The sequence below is a fragment of the Amaranthus tricolor genome, chromosome 3 (genome assembly GCF_026212465.1).
Source record: "Amaranthus tricolor cultivar Red isolate AtriRed21 chromosome 3, ASM2621246v1, whole genome shotgun sequence".
Taxonomy (NCBI): Eukaryota; Viridiplantae; Streptophyta; class Magnoliopsida; order Caryophyllales; family Amaranthaceae; genus Amaranthus; species Amaranthus tricolor.
Window position 1 is genome coordinate 36,343,422 of NC_080049.1, and position 21,079 is coordinate 36,364,500.

Consider the following 21,079-nt stretch of genomic DNA (forward strand, 5'->3'; position numbering starts at 1 on the left):
TCGACTTATTAGGGTTTTTTAGGTAGTGAAAAAATTTCCCCCCTTCATTGATTTTTGAGTTTGGAGCAGATCATGACCCCTTTAAGTTCTCGGTTCCCTTGTTTGGCAAGGTATCAATGTATCATTGTCCCTGTCTATTCTTTGTTTGTTTTCATAATGCATACTGGATAGATGTGGTTTTTTTACATGATAATGCAGGAATGATTCGATGTCCTTATCCTTTTGTGTGTTCGTCATTCTTATCCTGCTTGTTCTGAGTTCCTGTTGGCTCAGTTCCCTCGCTGCTATGCATCTTATGGATTCTGACTTTCGATGATTCCCTCATGGGTCGGGTCTCTGTTAACTCCTGAGGTTTGTTAATATGACTAGAAATGCATTTCTTTGGTTGTTTAAGATTCATTTTCTATACTTTAGTTTATTATATTTTCTCCTTTGCTGATATTATTGTTATTTGTGTCTTCCTTAGTTACATGGACTAATTTTGAGTTGGGATTTGGGAGCGTGTTTGCGATTCCTTTGATGAAACGCTAAGAAGATCTGGATTCTGCAATTTTGAGTCTGCTGAAGGTTTTTTTCACACCTTATTCCTGCTGAGTGAATCCAATCTTGATGGCGAATGATTGATGGTATATTCTATTCTCTCCGTTATAAACAGGAAAACAATGCTCTATTTTCTTGGACAAATACTCTTCTGTTTCTTTGAATTTGCTACTGGAAAAAAAAAACATTTTGGACACTTTTCCGTTATTATTATTATTGACGCATAAGTATAAGCAACCTCCTATATTAATAGACCAAAGTTTTGACTTTTCTGTGATTACTTCCTCTAATAATTGGTCCCCTAACCAAAAACATTTAAATAATGAAGATATTCCCTTTGATTTCCTTATGTTTAGAGCACTTCATCTCCATTCCACTTCACCATCCACTTCATTCATTTCCTTATTAAGTACTTCTACTTCACATTTTACATTAATTTCTTGGAAAATATGATTGAGAGGAAAGAAACAAATAGGATTGATTTCGACTTTTTAGTACCCTTTAGGTGAAATAGTTAATAAAAGCCCTTTATATATAATTTAAAATCATACATGTTATTTTGATCATAAGAACGTGCATCGAGTAGCATGCATCAATCACATAAAAAAAAAAGTTTATTTACAATAAAACATATTTTCCTCTATTTTGAACTTTGAAGCCCTCCTCTACTTAGACCCTTGTTTATCACACTTTTTACTCCTTCTCATAGTTGACCCACTTCTATATTTTTTAATTCTTTTTTTTTAACTACTAAATTTATCAATCCAGGAAATTAGATTATTGCAATTTGCATCTCTCCTTTGTCATACCATCACCATTTCTTTCCTAGTACTTGCACTTAAGCTTTCTCTTTATCACAAAATTCATACTTCACATTTTTTTTTTCTTGCAAGATTTCAAAACTAGAACAAGAGAAACACAAAAACCCAACAAAAATGGAAGGTAATGAAGAAGAAACAGTCACAATCTCTCTTCTCCAAAACTCCACTAATCCAACAATCAAGAACAACATCCCAAGAGACTCCTATAACTTAGCATACATAATCTACTTCATTCTAGGATCAGGTTATCTTCTTCCATGGAACGCTTTCATCACAGCGGTTGATTACTTTCAATACCTATATCCTGATTGTAGTGTTGACCGAATTTTCTCTGTAGTTTCCCAGTTGATTATGCTCACCACTGTCCTCTTTCTCGTCTTTTGCTTCAGCAAGTCCCATGCTTATGTGCGCATCAACTTGGGCTTAGGCCTTTTCTTGCTGTCTTTGTTGGTTGTTCCTTTTATGGATGTGGTTTACATTAAGGGCCAAAGTGGTCTTTATCTTGGGTTCTATATCACTGTTGGGGCTGTAGCTGTTTCCGCCATGGCTAATGGGCTTGTTCAAGCTAGTCTCATTGGGTCAGCCGGAGAGTTGCCTGATCGGTATATTCAGGCTCTTTTTTGTGGCACTGCCGGCTCAGGTAATTTTACTGTTTCTTCCATTTTTGTTATGGTCAAATTTGGTTCTCTTGGAAGTTTGATGTTTTTGGGTTGAATTTTGAAATGGATTAGTATCGAATTCCTCTTGCATGATTCTCTATGAAGCTCAAGATTTATCTTGCTTTTTTTGAATTGTAATGGATTATTGTTGGAAATACTTCACATGTGAGACAAGATCCCACATCGATAAAATAGTGGGTTGTTGACTTGCATATATAGTGGGTGAGCTAATCTTCCTACCACCATATGGTTTTGGGAAATAATGAACCTCACCAAGTGTATGTGCAAGTCAACGCTCTTGACTCGTGGATTTGTAGGCTCAAGCCCACGGGTCTCCCGTGTCCACACGAGTGGGCCACGGTGAAAATTATGTGACGAATTGTCACGGCTTAATATGGTATCGAAGCCGAAGGTGGTTCCTGGTATGATGTGGCTTACATGTGAGGGGGAGTGTTGGAAATACTTCACATGTGAGACAAGATCCCACGTCGATAAAATAGTGGGTTGTTGACTTACATATATAGTGGGTGAGCTAATCTTCCTACCGCCATATGGTTTTGGGAAATAATGAACCTCACCGAGTATATGTGCAAGTCAACGCTCTTGACTCGTGGATTTGTAGACTCAAGCCCACGGGTCTCCCGTGTCCACACGAGTGGGACACGGTGAAAATTATGTGACGAATTGTCACGGCCTAATAATTATATTTAAATGTTCTTTGAATCATGTGCACAATCTATTTACATGAAGTTACAGATGAGGTTTTCTACCAAGGGTCTATCGGAAACACCTATTTGTTATTATTAATAAGGGTAATATTGCATATATTCGAGTTCCGAGGCCTATTTTTAATGAGGTTTGCTACCAAGATCAATCAAAAACAACTCGCTTACCTTTACAAGAGTAAGATTGCATACATCTGATCTCAGAAATATGCTTTAATGAGAGGTGAAAATATTCACTTCTAGAATCACTTCATTTTATACCTTTTACCATTGCATAAATTGAACATCTGATATTTGATTTGTGTTGTTCATTTCGTAGTTTTTGACAATGGTTTCATGGTTGTCGTGCTCTATATAGCGATCACAAAAACCTCAAAAACCTTTACAATACGGTTGTGATGCACTGATGCAGCCGTTATTTGGTATAGGTGTACTTGTTTCCTTACTAAGAATCTTTACCAAAGCATTATATCCACAAGGTACCCGCAGCTTACGGAATAGTGCCTTCCTCTATTTTATCGTCACGAATATTTTCATGATCATCTGTATCATCTTATACAACACGGTTCATAAACTTCCTGTTATAAAGCACTACACCGAACTCAAAACACAGGCGGCTGCAGCAAACATCGATAAACAAGAGCAACTTTCTCTGCCTGGCCGCATTTTGGAGATCATAGGGAAAGTCAAATGGTATGGAATCGGAGTGATGCTCATATACATTGTCACATTATCTATATTTCCAGGATTTATTACCGAAGATGTACATTCAGAGTTCCTAGGAAACTGGTACGGAATTCTCCTGATCACGTGCTACAACGTGTTCGATTTAATTGGTAAGTCTTTGACAGCTGTTTATCTCTTAGATGACGCGAATGCTGCTATTGCTGCGTGTTTTATGAGATTTCTGTTCTATCCTTTGTATTTGGGATGCTTGCACGGTCCTCGGGTGTTCCAAACTGAGATCCCTGTGATGGTTCTGACTTGTCTGTTAGGCCTTACTAATGGGTATTTTACCAGTGTTCTAATGATTTTGGTGCAGAAACCAGTACGACTTCAATATGCAGAAACTGCTGGAATTTTAACTGCGTTGTTTCTGATTGTTGGGTTGGCTATTGGCTCAATTGTCTCTTGGTTTTGGGTTATTTGATGTTGAATGCAAGATCCCTTGTATTTATATCATGCATACCTTCTCTATGATTCTCAAAATGTAGTGGTTTTTTATGGAGGGTGTTTGGTTTGCAGATGATATATGAAATTAAGAGTCAATTGAAACAATGTGTTTGTAATTATAAGAATAATGTTGCATATATCTGATCTCTTAAACTTATTGGTTATGTTTTTGCATCTAAATATGCATTTAAATACGTGATAGTTGTTTTTAAAAAAAGAATGTACCAATTAAATAAAGGGATGAAGTGTACTCCAACGAGATCAAGCTCGTCATTTAAGGGGTATATGCCTATTATGACCCACTAATTTTCAATCAAATTTCTAATTAATTTTGAGGGGCTAGAAATTAACATATCTAATCATACAACACAAAAGAAAATATTCAATTTATTAATTTATTAATAACAAGCACATTTTAACAAAGGAAAAAAAAAAGTAATAGCAACAATATATTTTACATTACATTACATTACTTCAATTCTCTACAAATATGGCTTCACCAAAAATTTGGAAGCTCATATTACGCTAAGATTAGCTCTCAAAAAAAAGAGCTAATCTCAACTGAATCACAAAATTAAAAATTTAAAACAATACATTTGGTATATGTATTTTATGCATATTTACAAAATTATACGCTATAAATTAAAAAAAGTAGGTATAAATTATATGCATGTATCAATGTTTACCACACATGTATAAAATTGTCATGTGGTAAAGCATGATGCATAGATGATCTTGAGGAACTCCTTTCTGAGAAGTCAAGAAGAATGGTGATTAGAGATCTAGCCTTCTTGCCAGCCCTTGAAGTTCCCTCAACAAGAAGAGAGTACAATGCTCCCATAACACAAGTGTTCTTCACTAAAACCTCGACCACTTCTGTTCCACAATTTGTACACATCGCGACTAGCAATGATACGGAATGCTCCCTTCCAAGCCTTGAAAAATCGGAGGAAGTTGAGCATAGGATGTTTACGACTACATCTAGGGCGATTCTTGCATGTAGGATCGCCCTAGCTCCATCAGGTTTCTCTGCTAGAGCTGCAAGTACTGCTAAGGAATCAACAATAAGATCGTCATTAGTTTCGTTAGAGCATAAGAGGTCAATAAGAAGAGGGACTAGTCCGACTTTGAGGACTTTAGAATGGTTACTTGTATGCAATAGGAGACTAAAGATGGAGACTAGGGCGTTTTTCTTGCCTTGGTCACCCCCAATTCGGATCAATTCTACTAAAGAAGGAATTGTATCCGGATTGCTTCCAATCAATTCTCGGTTTTGTTCTTCCGAGAGGTAAAATAGGGTGGCCGCGGCATGCTGCCTTGCCTCCATCTTGAGCCCCTTTTTAAGCACCCTTATAATCATAGTCAAGCCCGTATTGTTTGCAATCACAGGCTTGCTTTCCGGGTGCTTGGAGAGATTCAACAAGGCGGCTATAGAATTCTCTTGGGCAGTTGAATCTTTTGATAAAAGGAGATTCAACAAATATGGAATTACTCCAGATTCTATAAAACATGCCCGATTAAAAACGTTCCTTTTAGTAAGTAGCCTAATCTCATAGGCTGCTTTACTTTTCTCTCCTATTGTTCCCATTGCTAACTTAATTGACAAAAAATCGGCTACCATTCTAGCCGCTAAATTTGCTACATTATTCACACAACTTTTTTTGGTTGATCCCTTTTCTTTTTGCATAGGAAATGTAACACCATTTTTTGAACAATATTGCTTGATGACCTCCTTGAGAGCTAAGTTAGGCACTATGTCTAAGCTTTGGAGGCTTTGGCCCGTTTTGGGGCAAGTCGGGTTGCCCGCTTTGAACCACTTGAGAATGTTGACCCGTTCATAAGTGTGACCCGTTGAGATTGTAACCGGATCCACCATGATCTCTAACGAAATCGGGCATTTGATGTCATCCGGATTTATAAACCCAAGTTGGTATTTGTAGTCATTGCCCTCATTCCTTGTAGAATCACCCTCATCAATGTGATCAAAGAGTACACAACGACAATACACCATTAGACCCATCAACCTCGCAGCAGAGCTCGAACCCGACCCGGTTTCTTCCTCAAGAAATTTGATTTGTTCATTGCAATCCGTCCATTTCTTGATTCCCAAGTAGTCCATGACCCACCTAAGCTCCCTCGGGTTAGGTATAACCCGACTCTCAAACTGGCCCAAAGCCAATTTAACAAGATTAAAGGCCCAAACATCCTCAGTTTGGGCCTCGAAACGGGCCTCCTTCCCTTGACGTATTATAAACAAACCCAAATCTCTAACCTCATCATCCCAACCCCAAATCCCATCAAGTCCAATAGCCTCCACAGATGAAAACACAGACCCGATCAAGACCCGGAAGTGACGCCCAACAAGCTCAGACTTCACAAGCATCCACATGCGCGCGTCTCGGCGCGTGTAATCCTCAAATAAAAAGTTAAGCTTCTGGAGTGCCACGTGGAGATCCAACAGTGGTAAAATGACAGTTTTACCCATCTTATCAAAAAGATCATCATTTTTCAGTCCTTGAAGAAAAAGCTCAAGAACTTGTACTAAGCGAATTGCGTTTTTAGCATTTCGCTTATTAGAAATAAAGACAAACTCATTAAAATTGTTGAAATTAAGGATTTGTTTGGATAGAGAAATCAAAGAATTTAAAAGGGTGGTAATGGAAACTGATTCAGAAGGCTTTACTGCCGGGAAAAAGAATGTCCGGCGAGTCGACTCAGTCGAATTATATAACATTTGGATTTTTGTATTGGATTGTTTGTGTTTGTTTGTGTTTGGATGGAATGAAAAAGACGTTTGGAAAAGTAGGGAAATAAATAGGGGGATTTGTAGGAGTAGAGAATAAGAGACACGTGGCGAAAGATGATGGGATGAGGAAAGTTTCGTGGAGAGTGAAAGGCACGTGGGGCGGAGGAGAGGAAGGAACTACACTCGTGCTGAGTAATGGCTTGAACTTGAACAACGCTACCGACAATATTGGGGAGTATAGGAAATAGGAAGTGTACTGCTTCAAAGTTGAGAGTTTGTCTTTCTTCAAATCTAAGATTCATGCTTTATTATTATTATTATTATTATTATAATTATTATTATTTATAAAAACTATATTTCATTTTATAGAAAGAGACTTTACGAGCGCACACCCTCTTGAATACAAAAACTTAATCTATGAAAAGTGTACGCTCTAGATTTGATGCTACTAGAGATACTAAAAGAAAACGATGCAATCTTTGATAACAGTTTAAGCGTATTTTCGCCTAATTCCCCAAAAAAGGAGAAGGCAAAGGGAATAAAAAATATTGTGTACATCAGATTTCCCTTTAAATAAAAATAAGTTGTAGGTTATATATGTGTTATTAGAATATTCATAAAGTCAAATTACAAAAATTGGTGAAACTTAATGCTGGAAAGTTAAAACTAAGGATAAAGAATAAAATTGTACAAGGATGATGAAAAATAAGAAATTATTACCAAAGAATCCAAGAAATAATCATTTAGTTTTTTGTTTGGCTTATTTTGTTGGAAAACTTTTTTTATAATTTGAGAGAAAAATATTGTAAAGAATTGAAAAATATTTTTTTCATCCAATTTTCATTTTATCACTTGTCAAATTAACAAAATACAATGAAAAATAGTGTACCAAAAAGTGGTTTACTATACATCTTAATCTTGTTAAATGAAATACTAATAACAAATGAGAAAAAAAAATTGAAAAAATAGTATTTAAAACGGAGATGAGTGTATTATTTGCATATGAAGTTTTGTTGAGGTTTGATGATGAATAATTATTGGAGCATCTGCACAGGTTGGATAAACATGGTCATGGTAATTGCCCTAATTAATTGGTATGTATTTATATTACATTGCAATGTCAACTTCAGCACTCCATAATTATTAGATAATTTTAGCATTATTCTAAAAATAATATAAGGGAGACTTTCTTGACCTTTAATTGGTAAATAACCCACGCAATATGTTGCTTCTAGCTGTTTCTTAATAATAGCTTAATTCATTTTGTTTGGTTTGGATTTAATTGAAATTTGTAAACAATTTTAAAATTCTAAGATGCTGGGGAGTGTAGGGTAAATTAAGTTATTTTTGTTTTAATTTTGGAGGAAAATATTTGCAAACAAATACTTATTAAACACTTTTTTATTTAAATTTTAATTTTAAATCACTTGTTGTACTAAACAATGAAAAAAAAAATAATTTTCAAAAAAACATATCTTAAATGTATGTAGTAGTAGGGAAAACTAATGTATGTTAGCATTAAATTGGAAGTTAATATTAAATTAAAGACCTCGTGCTCAATTTTTTATTTTTTATTTTTAATTTGGGATCCAATTATTTTTTTTTCATCTTTGTATTTTAAGTTCAAATGAAGATATATCAACTATTATGTATGTGAGTTAATATATTGCTTGTATACGGTTTAGTCAATGTGAACTATTTTTATTCATATATGTAGCAACAAAGCTTGTGCTAGTATAGATTTGGGCTTTGAATGGTAGTTGTTCAGTTGTTTCAGTAAGTATGGTAGCACTTTTTTGTGAGTTATAGTAGACAAGCACGTCATTATTATTCAGACGAGGGGTCTACATTGGTGATCATTTGTAGTTATCAAGGTTTTGGTTTCATTTGTGTTTTGGGCTCAGGTGAGCAATTGGACAACTGCTCGTTCGAGCACTTTATTTGTGAGTAGGCCTGTGCAATGGGCTAGATTTTCATTGGAGCTCTTGATCCAACCCTTGATTGTAAGGGTTGTATATGGGAGAGGGTTGAAAAGGGTTGAACTTGAAATTTAACTTATAAAAATTAGGAAAATTTGTAAAAAAACATCTTTTAAAACCCCCTTTTTTTTTTTGTAAAGAAACACCTTTTAAAAGACTTTTTTTTAAAAAAAAACATCTTAAATCAGTTTCCGGTGACTTTTGTCAACTTTCCGGCGTTGACTATGCCATTTGTCAACTTTCCGGCGTTGACTTTAATTTTTATTTTTATTTTTATTTTTATTATTATTATTATTTTTTAAAAAATTTTTTATTTTTATTATTATTTTAAAAAAAATTAAAGAAAAATAAATAATAATAATAATAATAATAATAATAAAAAATAAAAACAAAAATAAAAAAAATAATAATTTTAAAAAAAAAATTTTTTATAATTTTTTTTATTATAATTTTTTTATTTTTCCTTTTGTTTTTATTTTTATTTTATTTTTAATTTTTATTTTTATCATTATTTTTTTTTTAATTTTAATTTTATTATTATTATAGTAATAATAATTATTATTATTTTATTATTATTATTATTATTGTGATTTTATATTTTTTCTACTTTTTATTTTTATTATTATTATTAAAATTTTTTTTTTATTTTTGTTTTTATTTTTTTTTATTATTAATATTAATTTTTTTTTTAATTTTAATTTTTATTATTATTTTAAAAAAATTTTAAAAAAATTAATAATAATAATAATAATAATAATTAAAACAAAAAAAAAATAATAATAAAAATTTAAAATAAAATAAAAATATAAACAAAAGGAAAAATAAAAAAATAGTAATAAAAATAATTAAAAAAAATTTAAAATTATTATTATTTTTATTTTTGTTTTTATTTTTATTTTTATTATTATTATTATTATTATTATTATTATTATTATTTATTTTTTTTATTTTTTTAAAAAATAATAAAAATAAAAATTTTAAAAAAATTAATATTAATAATAAAAAAAAATAAAAATAAAAATAAAAATAAAAGCGAAAGTCAACGCCGGAAAGTTGACAAATGGCATAGTCAACGCCGGAAAGTTGACAAAAGTCACCGGAAACTGATTTAAGGTGTTTTTTTTTTTAAAAAAAGTCTCTTAAAAGGTGTTTTTTTACAAAAAAAATTATAAAAGGTGTTTCTTTACAAAAAAAGGGGTTTTAAAAGGTGTTTCTTTACAAATTTCCCTAAAAATTAAAAGATAAAAGTTGAATGAAAGTTTAAAAAGGATTGTAAATGGACTTTGATCAAAAATTCATTTCCTTTCTTTTTTTACCACTTAATGTTATATATAAATTAATACTCTGTATATAACTAATGTGGAGCTTATTCAATACTGCCACAATAATCTACTGCTTAAAAGTTGAAATTTATTGAATCTTCCATTATATATTTTAGCACTAAATAAGTTATCTTCCATAATCTTATTAGCCTAATATCTATTGCTTATCTTCCACAATTCTTGCTACAGTAGTCCTTGAGTTGCTCTTTGACTTCAAATATTACTGCTTCAAACTTATTGAATCTCTATATTATCCAAAATATTTATTATTATTATTATTTTAATAATAAGGTAATTCATTTCATAAAGAAAAACTCTACAGGAAGTTGGTAAAGAGCCAAGCGACAAGCTAAGCACCCACACCCTTTTGAATACAAAAAGCTAGCCTACAAAAAATATAGGACTTAGATTTGATACTACTGAAGTTACTTGAAGAAAATAATAAAATCCTTAATAGCAAGTCAACCGCGTCTTCACCTAATTTTCCAAAATATTTATTATTATTATTATTATTATTATTATTATTACTATTATTATTATTATTATTTATTTTTTTTTTTCAAATTCTGGCATGTATTTGTATGTTCATTAAAATAAATGGGCCGGATCGGGGTCAAGCCTTATGGGCCCGGGCCATTTAAAGCCCATCTACTATTTTGTAAGGCTCGACTCATTTCTACTAAAGCCCAACCCGGCACGCATTTGACCCGTTGCACATGCATAATTGTGAGACATAAAATCTCGTAAGATTTGGGAGCGGGAGGACTTGATAATGAACTAAGTTAGTAGACTATAGTTGGTTCAGCTTGAAATCAATTAGAATGTGTTGCATTGGGAAAATTTGAAAAAAATAAGATTAATTAACAACTTTATTCCAAAAACAAGCTTCGTTCAAACTTTATTCTCAAAATAAACGTCCTTGTCTCCAAACCTAGGCTTGGTGTAAACTCGCTCTTACTAACAGCGAATTAAAGCAAATGGTCAAAAAATTAGTAAAGGGTCAATTCGCTGTTAGTAACAGCAACTTAAGGAGTTGACTAGTCAACTCATATGTCGCTGTTACTAACAGCGACTTAATGCGAGTTAAATTTTCAGTTCTCCTTCTTCCTCATTTCAGTTTACTTCCTCATTCCAAGTTTGTAACCTACGAGATCTCCCTCTTCTTTCCACCATTAAAATCAACTTCAACCCTTTAATTAATCTCATCAAATTCCAAATTTGTACTACTAATTAGTTCTGTCATCTTCCTATGTTCACTTACGGTACTATTTTTTTGTGTTTTTTTTCCATTTTTGAAAATTAGGATTCACAAAATGTTCATGAACTTTCACATAAATGCAGGTTCTTAAACTTGCAATTTACTAATTCTTGTTGATCTACAGCTTATTAAGGTAAGTTTTTATTATAAATTTTTTAGTTCTAGTTGATTTTAAAATGTATGTCATTTATAGTGGTCATATAATATCAAATTCTATGAATATGTCAAATGTACTTGTTATTTGCCATGATCTTCATATTGAGGTTGTTTGTTCATGAATTTAATGTAGAAAATGTTTTAGTTTAATGTAGAGAATGTTTGAATGTGAACCCTAAATTTGAAGTTAATTTAGAGAATGTTTGAATGCAAAACCTAAATTTAATCAATGTTGTTATGTAGTACATATTTATGAACTTGATGGTGATGTTGATTTTGTACGTATTGTTGTAGAAATGGCTTCATTTCGTGTGACTATTGTATGCTTTTGGAATGGTTCAATTCGATCAAGTAGTAACAATGTTAAGTATGTTGGGGGAAGACGTAAACTGTTTGCATGCAACTCAAACATGGATTTGAATGAATTTAAACATCTTATATGCTTTAAGATTGGCATTGACACTACAAGAAGTACTGTTAATGTAAGTTTTAAGTACAATATGAATGGAGATTTGTTACTTTTCCGGTTGAGGATGAGGAGGCTATAGATGCAATGTGGGAGTACTCAAAGTCTACCTCTATTACTTCTTTAGAGTTATATGTAGAAGAGGTACCCTTAGGGAATCAAGATGTCAATGTTGTAGAAACAAATGCATTCCTGAATGTAACTTCTTCTGCTCCTTGTCATACCCCCTTCCCTACCCAAGAAACCCAAAATCCCATTATGCCATCTTCCTCTTCTCCTTTTAATGAACTCAATCAACTTCAAATTCAAGTCTCAAATGATGATACTTTTAACTTTACATGTTAACGCTTTATTTCTTAGTTTGTTTTTGTGTTACGTTTACTTACTTATATCTGTAATTCATAGCTTTAGGCGTGGGAGCACATTCTCATTGGTCAACCGATGAGGAGTGTGGGACGTGGTGCATTTGCGCCACCAATTCTTCCACCCCCACATGAGTCATATGGATCGCAGTGGTCCTTTGAAAGATGTACAAGGACCCACACAGGATCGGGCGTGGGGTTCTACCGCGATCAACTCGATCTACTTCGAGCTGACCAGGTAAAAACTTCACTACAACTTGTCTTGTAACTATCATATTGCGTAATTTATTAATTACATTTTCACGTGTAGTTTCGATGGGACCCTTACTCCGTTGAGGCATACGCTGCATTACCTCAGCACTCAGGAATCTTGTCAGGGGCGTGGTGAGCCTCTGTACCTTTGATATGCTTCGACATAGTCGAAGTGCATCTCCTTGAGTGCGTACTACGCCAATTTGGGATGCTACAGGGTATCCTGCCGCCTTGTGACACAGTGGCGTATCTTCATCACAGTTCACGCAAGGGTCGGGAGCCCAAGAACTGGTTGGAGATTAACCGGCACCATATAGCTCGTTGGGATCACAGGCTGGAGCTACTGGCCCAAGGTGCGCCCATCGAGGCTGTAGGCGCACCTACTTCGGCGGATTACATGCCGTGGTTCCTCTCCATCACTCGTCAATGGATGACACCATGAGGTATCATCGCGGCAGCCCAGTACGCTCCCGCAGCACCGACGATGACACACTTTGTAAGTATTCTTCAACGTTGATTATTATCCATAGAACTTACATGTTATACATTTCATTAATACTTCAGTCTTAATGCAGGCACAGGCACAGGGCACAGGGCATTACATTAATACTTCTCCCTCTCTTTGGTATCAAGCTTTTGATAAAAGGCTACAAATCCGCGATCTTTTGCCTCCGCTACTGTTTTCTTTGCCGCCCGTTTTGCTTCTTTATACCTCTTCTTCTTATGTGTCCTATCCTCCTCCTCCGTTCCGTGCAAGCCATGAGCTCCTTGAATCTTCTGTTTTTGTCCTTTATCTTCTTTTGCACTTCTTCATTCCACCACTACGACTCTTTGTACACATTATTCTTAATGCCTTCTTATAATATTTTAAAAAATATATAATGGGTCGACCCAATTAGAGATTGGAAGACCGTCTCTCACAAGAATTTGTGTTCCTCAATAGTCTATCATATACTACTCTCTTACACCCGATTTGGATCAAAGAAAAATAAAGTGTTATTTTAAAAAACGAACATTTGTAATATATAAATGAAGGAAAATAATGAATTGTGTGGATGAAATTATAAGAGAGCTTTAAATGTATGAAGGTGATTAAAAGAAAGTGATAGACTATTGTCCAAAAATAAAAATAATGCAAAAGCAATAAGACGGATTAAAATGACAACTAATGCAAAATGAGTAGAACAAAGAGATTATAAAATGAATAATTTTCAGCTTTTTTTTTATTATTCGGTATTTATTAGGTTATCATCAAAGATCTTTCTATATAACATTGATTTGACCGATTTACACATTATTATAAAATTATGTTCTATTTGCTTAATTTTCTAACTTAATTAATCATTTAGGTGAAAAGATTGTTTTCACTAACGTATAAAAAATAAACTATCAGAAAATATATTAAGAAAATATTATTGAAATACATTTGATAGATACTTAAATGATTATATATTCAACGAACTATGTTTAAAGAAATCAATAATTATTCTTGATACCCACCTTATATTATACCCACCTGTTTTTTCATTATCGTTATTCGAATATATTATCGTTATACCCAGTGTATTCGAATATTATATTCGTATAATCAAGAATATAAACAGGGTGCCATACTTTCATTATTGATTTTTTGCAACCACATTTTTGCTTCTTCTATAATCTGGTGGATTAATTAATTTATATAATCAATATTATTGTGATTACTGTGTGCTAATCAAAGTATTTTGGCGATTAATTATACATTCATGCATGCATTATGTATATACTTATGTTGGTTTGAGTTGTGCTTAAGCTTAATTAATAAGCAGAAAATAAGGCCAATATCCCGGAATTGGAGATTTGATTGTGTTGTTGGGCTCAATCTTACATCCAGATCAAATACACTGCAATATTTGTTCATTACCCAATATTCGTTTGCATTTTACGTATTTTCTTAGTATTTTCATTCTTAAAATTTTAAAAAATACGGAAATTTTTTTCACAATTCCAATAATAATTGACTTTTGAAAATTCTTGTTAGTATCAATATATGATAAAATTGTGTATACCAATACTTAACAATTTTTTTTCCAATTTTTTCAAATAGGGTAAAAACTCGCTATTTGAGTTGAGATTATACATGGACATAAATTGAGCTGACACGGGAGTGCCTACGCCAATGCCCACAAGTAAATTACTCCAAATGTATTAGCAAAATCAATAGAAGAAACAAAAATACAGTGCACTAATTATATTATAATACATTAAGTCTAATAGTTAAAAAAATTTCTCTTTTATTCTTGTCATATTAAATTGATTTTTATCGCATATCATTGAAAGGAGCCAAGTAATTTTACCATTATTGGGTTATTAATTTCATTTTAATGGAATTTCCTCTAATAAAAGTTTCACTTTATAAACCCATATTTAATTGACTAAGAATTAAGTGGACCATAATTAATGTAATGGCATGCATTGGGTGTGCATGAGCCTATGAAAAATTTCTCATTTGGAAATCAGAATTTGAGATAGGATAGTCTTGAAAAATTAGGACTATAAACCAATTACAGAATTTATTTTAGAGGAATTGATTAGTCGTATTTCCATAGTTTTTCTAATTTCGTTTTTTCTTCTGTTTTGAAATTGAAATTATAATTTTAAAATAAAAGTTAATGAGCGTTTCAGGTGCATTCTTCAACAAATATAATAACATATTTTAAAAAATAAAAGATATTGTATTAAATGACTATTTTCACGCAATCTATAGTAAAAAATTAATAATTAGCTGCATGAATATATTTAATATATATTTTAAAAGTTACGTTTTAAGTTAAAAAATTAATAACATTGATTCAAATCTCACTTTACGACCACAAAATCACCTAATATTTTTAATATTATATGGTATGAAAGTTCAACGTGTAAAGTAAATTGAAGGAGAGACTTGTTGTGAACCAAGAGTTGGCCATACCAGAAAAAATTTCATAAAAAATGTAGACAAACAAGACAAGTAACCACTACATTTATAAGCACAGATCAAGTAGTACAAAACTATAAAGATGGAAAGCAAAGCACATAAGTAATAATAAATTTACAAGCCAATCTATTGGTGAATGGTTGGCCAATCCCGGACGTTTTAGGTATTAGTAGAGTTTGGCAGTTAAAGAGAAAGAGGACACACACCATGATATTTTTTTGATTTTAAAATCTAATTCAATTTGATTCGATTTTAAAATAAATTTATAATTATGTAAAAATTAATGTGAAAACAAGATCCGACTCTAAAATGACCATGTGAATATCATGATGATCATCATCCTACTCAGTATATTCCGCTTTCTAATTCACACTTTGAGATTAGCAATATAATGCAACCTCTGTGCTCTACTCTACCTGGTTTTTCTTTTGTTTGACATTGTTGATGTCAACAAATTAAATTCACAAAGTCGACTTCCTTATAGTAGAATAGAATGTTTACCGAGTTTACGGTTATTTAGGATTAAAATAATTAAATTGCATTAAATTAAAAAAATTAAGATTTATTAAATGTAATAGTTAAAGGTGGATATTTGTAACTAATTTAAATTAAAATGAATTAAATTGAATTATATTAAACTAAATTAAATTAATTAGTATTTGGGGAGAAAAATATATACCTTATAAATACTTCTATGAGATGAAAATTAAAAGGTAGGAGTTATATCATACTAATAGCCAATAGTATTATTTGTAGACTATTGGCTATTAGTAGAGAAAAAAATTACCTAAAAAGTCAAAAACTATAAGTTAAAGAAAAAACTAAAATAGAAGTATTATAAAAAATACTAGGGAAATTCCACATGCTGACTTTTAGTTTTTTGCTTTTCTATAACTATTTTTTAAATTCGCGTGGTGACATTGAGCTCCCAAGTTTTCCATCTGGTTGATAAAGTGTTAAGCTTTTGGTTAAATTAAGTAATTATTTTAATTGAATTTCGAAATATGTGGTCTATTAAGGTGATCACAATGTTCGTTTGTCAAAAAAATTTCATTACGTACGGTAAAAATAGCGTAAAATTTAAAAAAAATTTCTTTTTTGTGTACCTTGTGAAAAAGTTGAAAAATTAAGATCACCATATAGATTGAAAAAAATTTGTTTACCATATAAAAAAGCTGAAAGTTTAGGGCTATCAAATATAATTTTTCAAAATACTATTTACATACGGCTGAAACCAGCAACCAATCAGCAAGAAAAAGTCCCGCATGTCCCACGATTGTTCTCTAGCCAAAATACCCTATTCTAGCCCCGCATGCTTGATTATACATTCATAAGACTTGGTTTAATCCCCTCACTTGTTTATCATATTTTATGCACATAAAAAAAGTAAATAATATATTTTAAAGTGATTACATTTCAGCAAATATATATAATTTTAATAAATGAAATTATTTAAGAATAATAAAAAAATGAGTTTACATCAATAAATGAGTATTAGATTGAATATTATTATTATATATTTTTTTAAAATTTTAAAGTACAACAAAAACATAGATAAAGCATTCTTATTGATATTATGAACATATAGTACGGTCAATCAGTCAATACACAATATTTTAAACAAAATATTAAGACATTCGCTAGAAAATTTAAATTTTCTTTGGTTCTAAATAATTGTAAATTTGTAACATTTTTTCATTATGTTTGCTTCAGTCACACTAGATTTTAGATAATTGTAATATTTTTCATCACGAAAAATAAATATACCAATATATCACTTTACATGAAAGAAGATTGAGATTTGAACCCATGAACACTTACTTTCGATACCATGTCAAAGGAATCAACTTAATGAAAAGCTTAAACTGATGGTTAAAACTTCATAATATGTTATATACTCAAATAAAAACAACCTAAAAAATAATGATCAATATACCATCATTAATAATGGTAAATAACAAGAAAATTTAGCTTAACTACTTAATTGACACTAATTAAAATAATTAAAATTTGAAGTACAAGATAGTAGGGAGTATTATTATTTAGGAAAACAAAAGGCTCTAGTACCATACACTTCACAAGAATTGAGTTGGTTTCCTTTAATACCAAATAAGCAATAGCTCCACCCTTGAATAACAAATGTTATAGTTGTAAAATAATATTTATATTCAAAAATATTCCAGCTTGAACCAACTCATACATACAGCAGTCTCTACTTTCACTTCCATATTCTATATACATAAATACATCACTTCTTATTTCTCTAACTCGACAAACATACTTCTACTCAGCTTCTTCTCTTCTTCTACCCATTAAATGTTAATGGCATACTTTCATATCAAAAACCTCTGTTTTTATGCCATATTTTTGTACATATTCATACTAATCAATTCAAATAATGGTAATTTTGTAAGAATTAATGCCCAGAAAGGCCCGACCTCGACCCGATTAACTGGCCTTTTCCCTCATCTCTCATTCAATAGGGATTATAAACAAATCTTTGGTGAATCTAATGCTCAAATTTATGGCAATGGTTCTTTTGCTAATATTTCTCTTACCAAGAAAACTGGTAACTTTTTTTGTATTTTAATTAATTAATTTATAATTATATTTTATTATTTATTTAATGATATGATGATCATAAAACAGGTTCAGGGTTTTCTTCTATGAATCATTACTACTATGGTTTTTTTAGTGCTTCTATCAAACTTCCCCCTGGTTTCACTTCTGGTCTTGTTGTTGCGTTCTATGTAAGTCATTTTGTACTCTTATTTTCTGTTTTATTGTGATCGATATACTCCTTTAATACTCCCTCGTCCCTCCTATTTATAGATTAAGGGACATTTGAATTTTGCACCAAAATCAAGAAGGGATAAGGGACATTTTAAAAGTGTATGTAAAACTTTTTTTTTCATAAATCGTCTTGATATTTACGTGTTATTGTGTTCTTGTACAAAAGGTAAAAGGGATAAAAAAGAATGATAAAAATAAAAATGGGACATAATTAATGAGTTGACCAAATACAAAATGTCTCTAAATCAATAAATAGGAGAGAATATAATATATAATGAAATGAGCCTAAAATATTTGACATTAATTTCTTTAGAGGCGTTACGACCTAACAGGTTTAAATTAAAGATTCTCAAAATCTTTTCAAAAACACCGTCATAATTTTATAAGCTAATGGATTTAATATACATAGCTTTACTTTTATGATAAAAAAAATATTTTTTAATGACCCTCTTTGATAGGTTTAATATAGGTAACTTTATCTTAATTATATGATGATTTGAGTGCTTATTAATTCATACCACATATATTTCTTTGATTTTTTCATATAAAATCAATTTAGCCTTTGTTATCATGTTGTTAATTATATAATTTAATATTTATTAAAAGACTAATTGATTTATTTATTTATTTTTTGGGAAGATGTCAAATGCGGACCTTCATCCGCACAACCATGATGAAATTGATTTCGAGTTACTTGGACACCAAAAAAGTAGGAATTGGGTATTACAAACAAACATGTATGGGAATGGAAGTGTAAAAACGGGAAGAGAAGAGAAGTTTCGGCTATGGTTCGACCCTACTACACAATTTCATGAATACAGCATTATTTGGAATAGTCATCATATTGTGTAAGCAATTTCTATCCTTAGCTACCTTAATCTTATTGTTCTAACTCCTAACCGATCCTTTTCTTTTTCATTTTCTTTTATTGCAGCTAAAATTTGACTTTTGATTTATTTTGGAAAACAAGAAATAAACCAAAGCGACTTACATTTATATGTCATAGGCTAATAATCATTATCGTATTATACAGTGTATTCCGTTTATAGAAATTTTGATCAGGCTCTAATGACAATATAAGATGATTTCGTGAATATTTTTAGGGAAAAGTTTGTAAAATGGTTGTTGTGCTTAGAGTCAAATGGCTAATTATTAGTGAGGTAGCTACTATTGTGGACCTTATGATCAAAACACTTATGAGTTGTTATCACTTGGAGTTGCTTATAACAACAAGACACTAACTCCCCCACTTGAAGCCTAAATATCTAGCAACATAATACTACTAGAAGAACATACACATTATGTAACCTGCATAGCGTATAAGCTAAAGGGAATTTATTGTGTGCAAGGAATTCATATATGAATTCATTAATGGTCTTTTATCTGTTTGACAAATAAGGTTATATATTGTCAAGTAACCAACTCAATCAAAAGCTTAAACTGATGGTTAAGGTCCCAAACATGTGATATATATACTCTAAAACACTCTTCACATGAGAGCATTTCGACTAGAAGTGTGGATGCATGCTCTTCTCATACTTGGCGCTAAATATTCCACTTTAAGTAAGGGGTAGTTGAGATTTGAAACCGTGATAACTTGTCATGCTAGTTTTTGATATGTCAAGGAACCAACTCGACCAAAAGCTTAAAGTATACACAATTCTATTTACGATTTGTTTGATAAAAAGCACATAATTTATAATCATATATTTTTTGTGAATTGCAAAATACAGGTTTCTAGTGGACAATATACCAGTTAGAGAAGTCCAAAATAAACCGGCCATGTCGAAAAACTACCCATCAAAACCAATGGCAGTTTATGCAACAATATGGGATGCATCCGATTGGGCGACCCATGGAGGAAAATACCCGGTAAACTACAAGTATGCTCCATTTACAGCTTCATTAGGGCAGATGGAAATGGCTGGGTGCATTTACGACCCGACAGATCTTTCGGGTAAATCCTGTTCTAAAAGTAGTAGCCCATCAAGTTTAGATCCGGTTGAGGGTCAAGATTTTGTTAAGCTATCAAATCAGCAAATTCAAGGGCTTAATTGGGCAAGAAGCAAGCAAATGATCTACTCTTATTGTAAAGATAGACGTAGGTACAATGTCCTACCACCAGAGTGCACCGCTAAATAACATGGATTATTCAATTAATTAATTAATTAATTAATTTTTTCAAATATTTTTGTAACATTTATTTTATATTTTATATTCCAAATTCAGATTTGATGATATGTAATTATATCACTTGATAATTATAAATTTGTACTAAAATCCAAGTTCAAAATTCAAAGTGTGACCCAATTCGTTTGTATATGCTCTTTTTTTTATTGTTATCTACGGATATATTGTGTAAATTGATCAAACCGACCACTTATAAAGGATATATAACATTATTTGGGATTATAATTGCTAATCATTTCAAATTTTGGGTTGTGTTGATTTTGATATGATATTAAAAGCTAATATAACAAAAGGTCACATATTTAAATTTCATTTATCTCTCACTTTTAAATGGAATTTTAGAGTCAATGCGACATAACATATTGTATACTTGTATATAATATATCATGAGATTATAACGATCGATTTAAATTTTTGGTGGAGCGGGTCACGTGACAAGGTATATTAAAATAAAGTTACCCATAAAAATGTTAGAAAAAACAAAAACCACTGTGATCCCACATGAAAAATAGTAGAATATATAATTGAATAAGTAAAATAAATAAAATAAAATGATGTTTGTCGTATATATGTATTTTCTGTTAAGGAATCAAAAATATACTAATGTCGAAATCAGAGACAGCTATAAAAATTAAGCTAAAAAGAACAGCAGTCATATGAGCTGGATCAAAAAAAAGGTTT

The 21,079-nt window shown here is 31.5% G+C and overlaps 3 protein-coding genes across 4 annotated transcripts; 2 read left to right on the forward strand and 1 right to left on the reverse strand.

Annotated features, from left to right (window-relative positions):
* The first annotated feature begins 487 nt into the window (after nt 1–487).
* Nucleotides 488–4,082, forward strand: LOC130807548 (equilibrative nucleotide transporter 1-like). Of its 2 annotated transcripts, XM_057672802.1 has the most exons (4): nt 488–626; nt 1,434–2,001; nt 3,174–3,581; nt 3,788–4,082. In XM_057672802.1, the coding sequence occupies exons 1-4, from the start codon at nt 624–626 to the stop codon at nt 3,943–3,945; spliced, it is 1,137 nt and encodes a 378-aa protein (XP_057528785.1). In that variant the 5' UTR covers nt 488–623; the 3' UTR covers nt 3,946–4,082. The 2 variants fall into 2 exon arrangements, with proteins under 2 accessions (XP_057528785.1, XP_057528784.1); XM_057672801.1 differs by having other exon boundaries at nt 3,174–4,082.
* A 42-nt stretch (nt 4,083–4,124) lies between these two features.
* Nucleotides 4,125–6,781, reverse strand: LOC130807546 (U-box domain-containing protein 19-like). The gene has a single exon (XM_057672799.1). The coding sequence runs from the start codon at nt 6,650–6,652 to the stop codon at nt 4,601–4,603; it is 2,052 nt and encodes a 683-aa protein (XP_057528782.1). The 5' UTR covers nt 6,653–6,781; the 3' UTR covers nt 4,125–4,600.
* Nucleotides 6,782–17,599: 10,818 nt separating this feature from the next.
* Nucleotides 17,600–20,618, forward strand: LOC130807549 (probable xyloglucan endotransglucosylase/hydrolase protein 33). The gene is made up of 4 exons (XM_057672803.1): nt 17,600–17,984; nt 18,065–18,165; nt 18,848–19,056; nt 19,942–20,618. Exons 1-4 carry the CDS (start codon nt 17,732–17,734, stop codon nt 20,348–20,350), a joined length of 972 nt encoding a protein of 323 aa, XP_057528786.1. The 5' UTR covers nt 17,600–17,731; the 3' UTR covers nt 20,351–20,618.
* The last annotated feature ends 461 nt before the right edge of the window (nt 20,619–21,079 follow it).

Coding starts and splice junctions, on each gene's coding strand:
- LOC130807549 (XM_057672803.1), top strand. CDS start 17,732: ATGTTAATGGCATACTTTCATATCAAAAACCTCTGTTTTTATGCCATA. Junction 18,166..18,847: donor GTCTTGTTGTTGCGTTCTAT/GTAAGTCATTTT, acceptor TTTTTTGGGAAG/ATGTCAAATGCGGACCTTCA. Junction 19,057..19,941: donor TGGAATAGTCATCATATTGT/GTAAGCAATTTC, acceptor TGCAAAATACAG/GTTTCTAGTGGACAATATAC.
- LOC130807546 (XM_057672799.1), bottom strand. CDS start 6,652: ATGTTATATAATTCGACTGAGTCGACTCGCCGGACATTCTTTTTCCCG.
- LOC130807548 (XM_057672801.1), top strand. Junction 2,002..3,173: donor TTGTGGCACTGCCGGCTCAG/GTAATTTTACTG, acceptor TATTTGGTATAG/GTGTACTTGTTTCCTTACTA.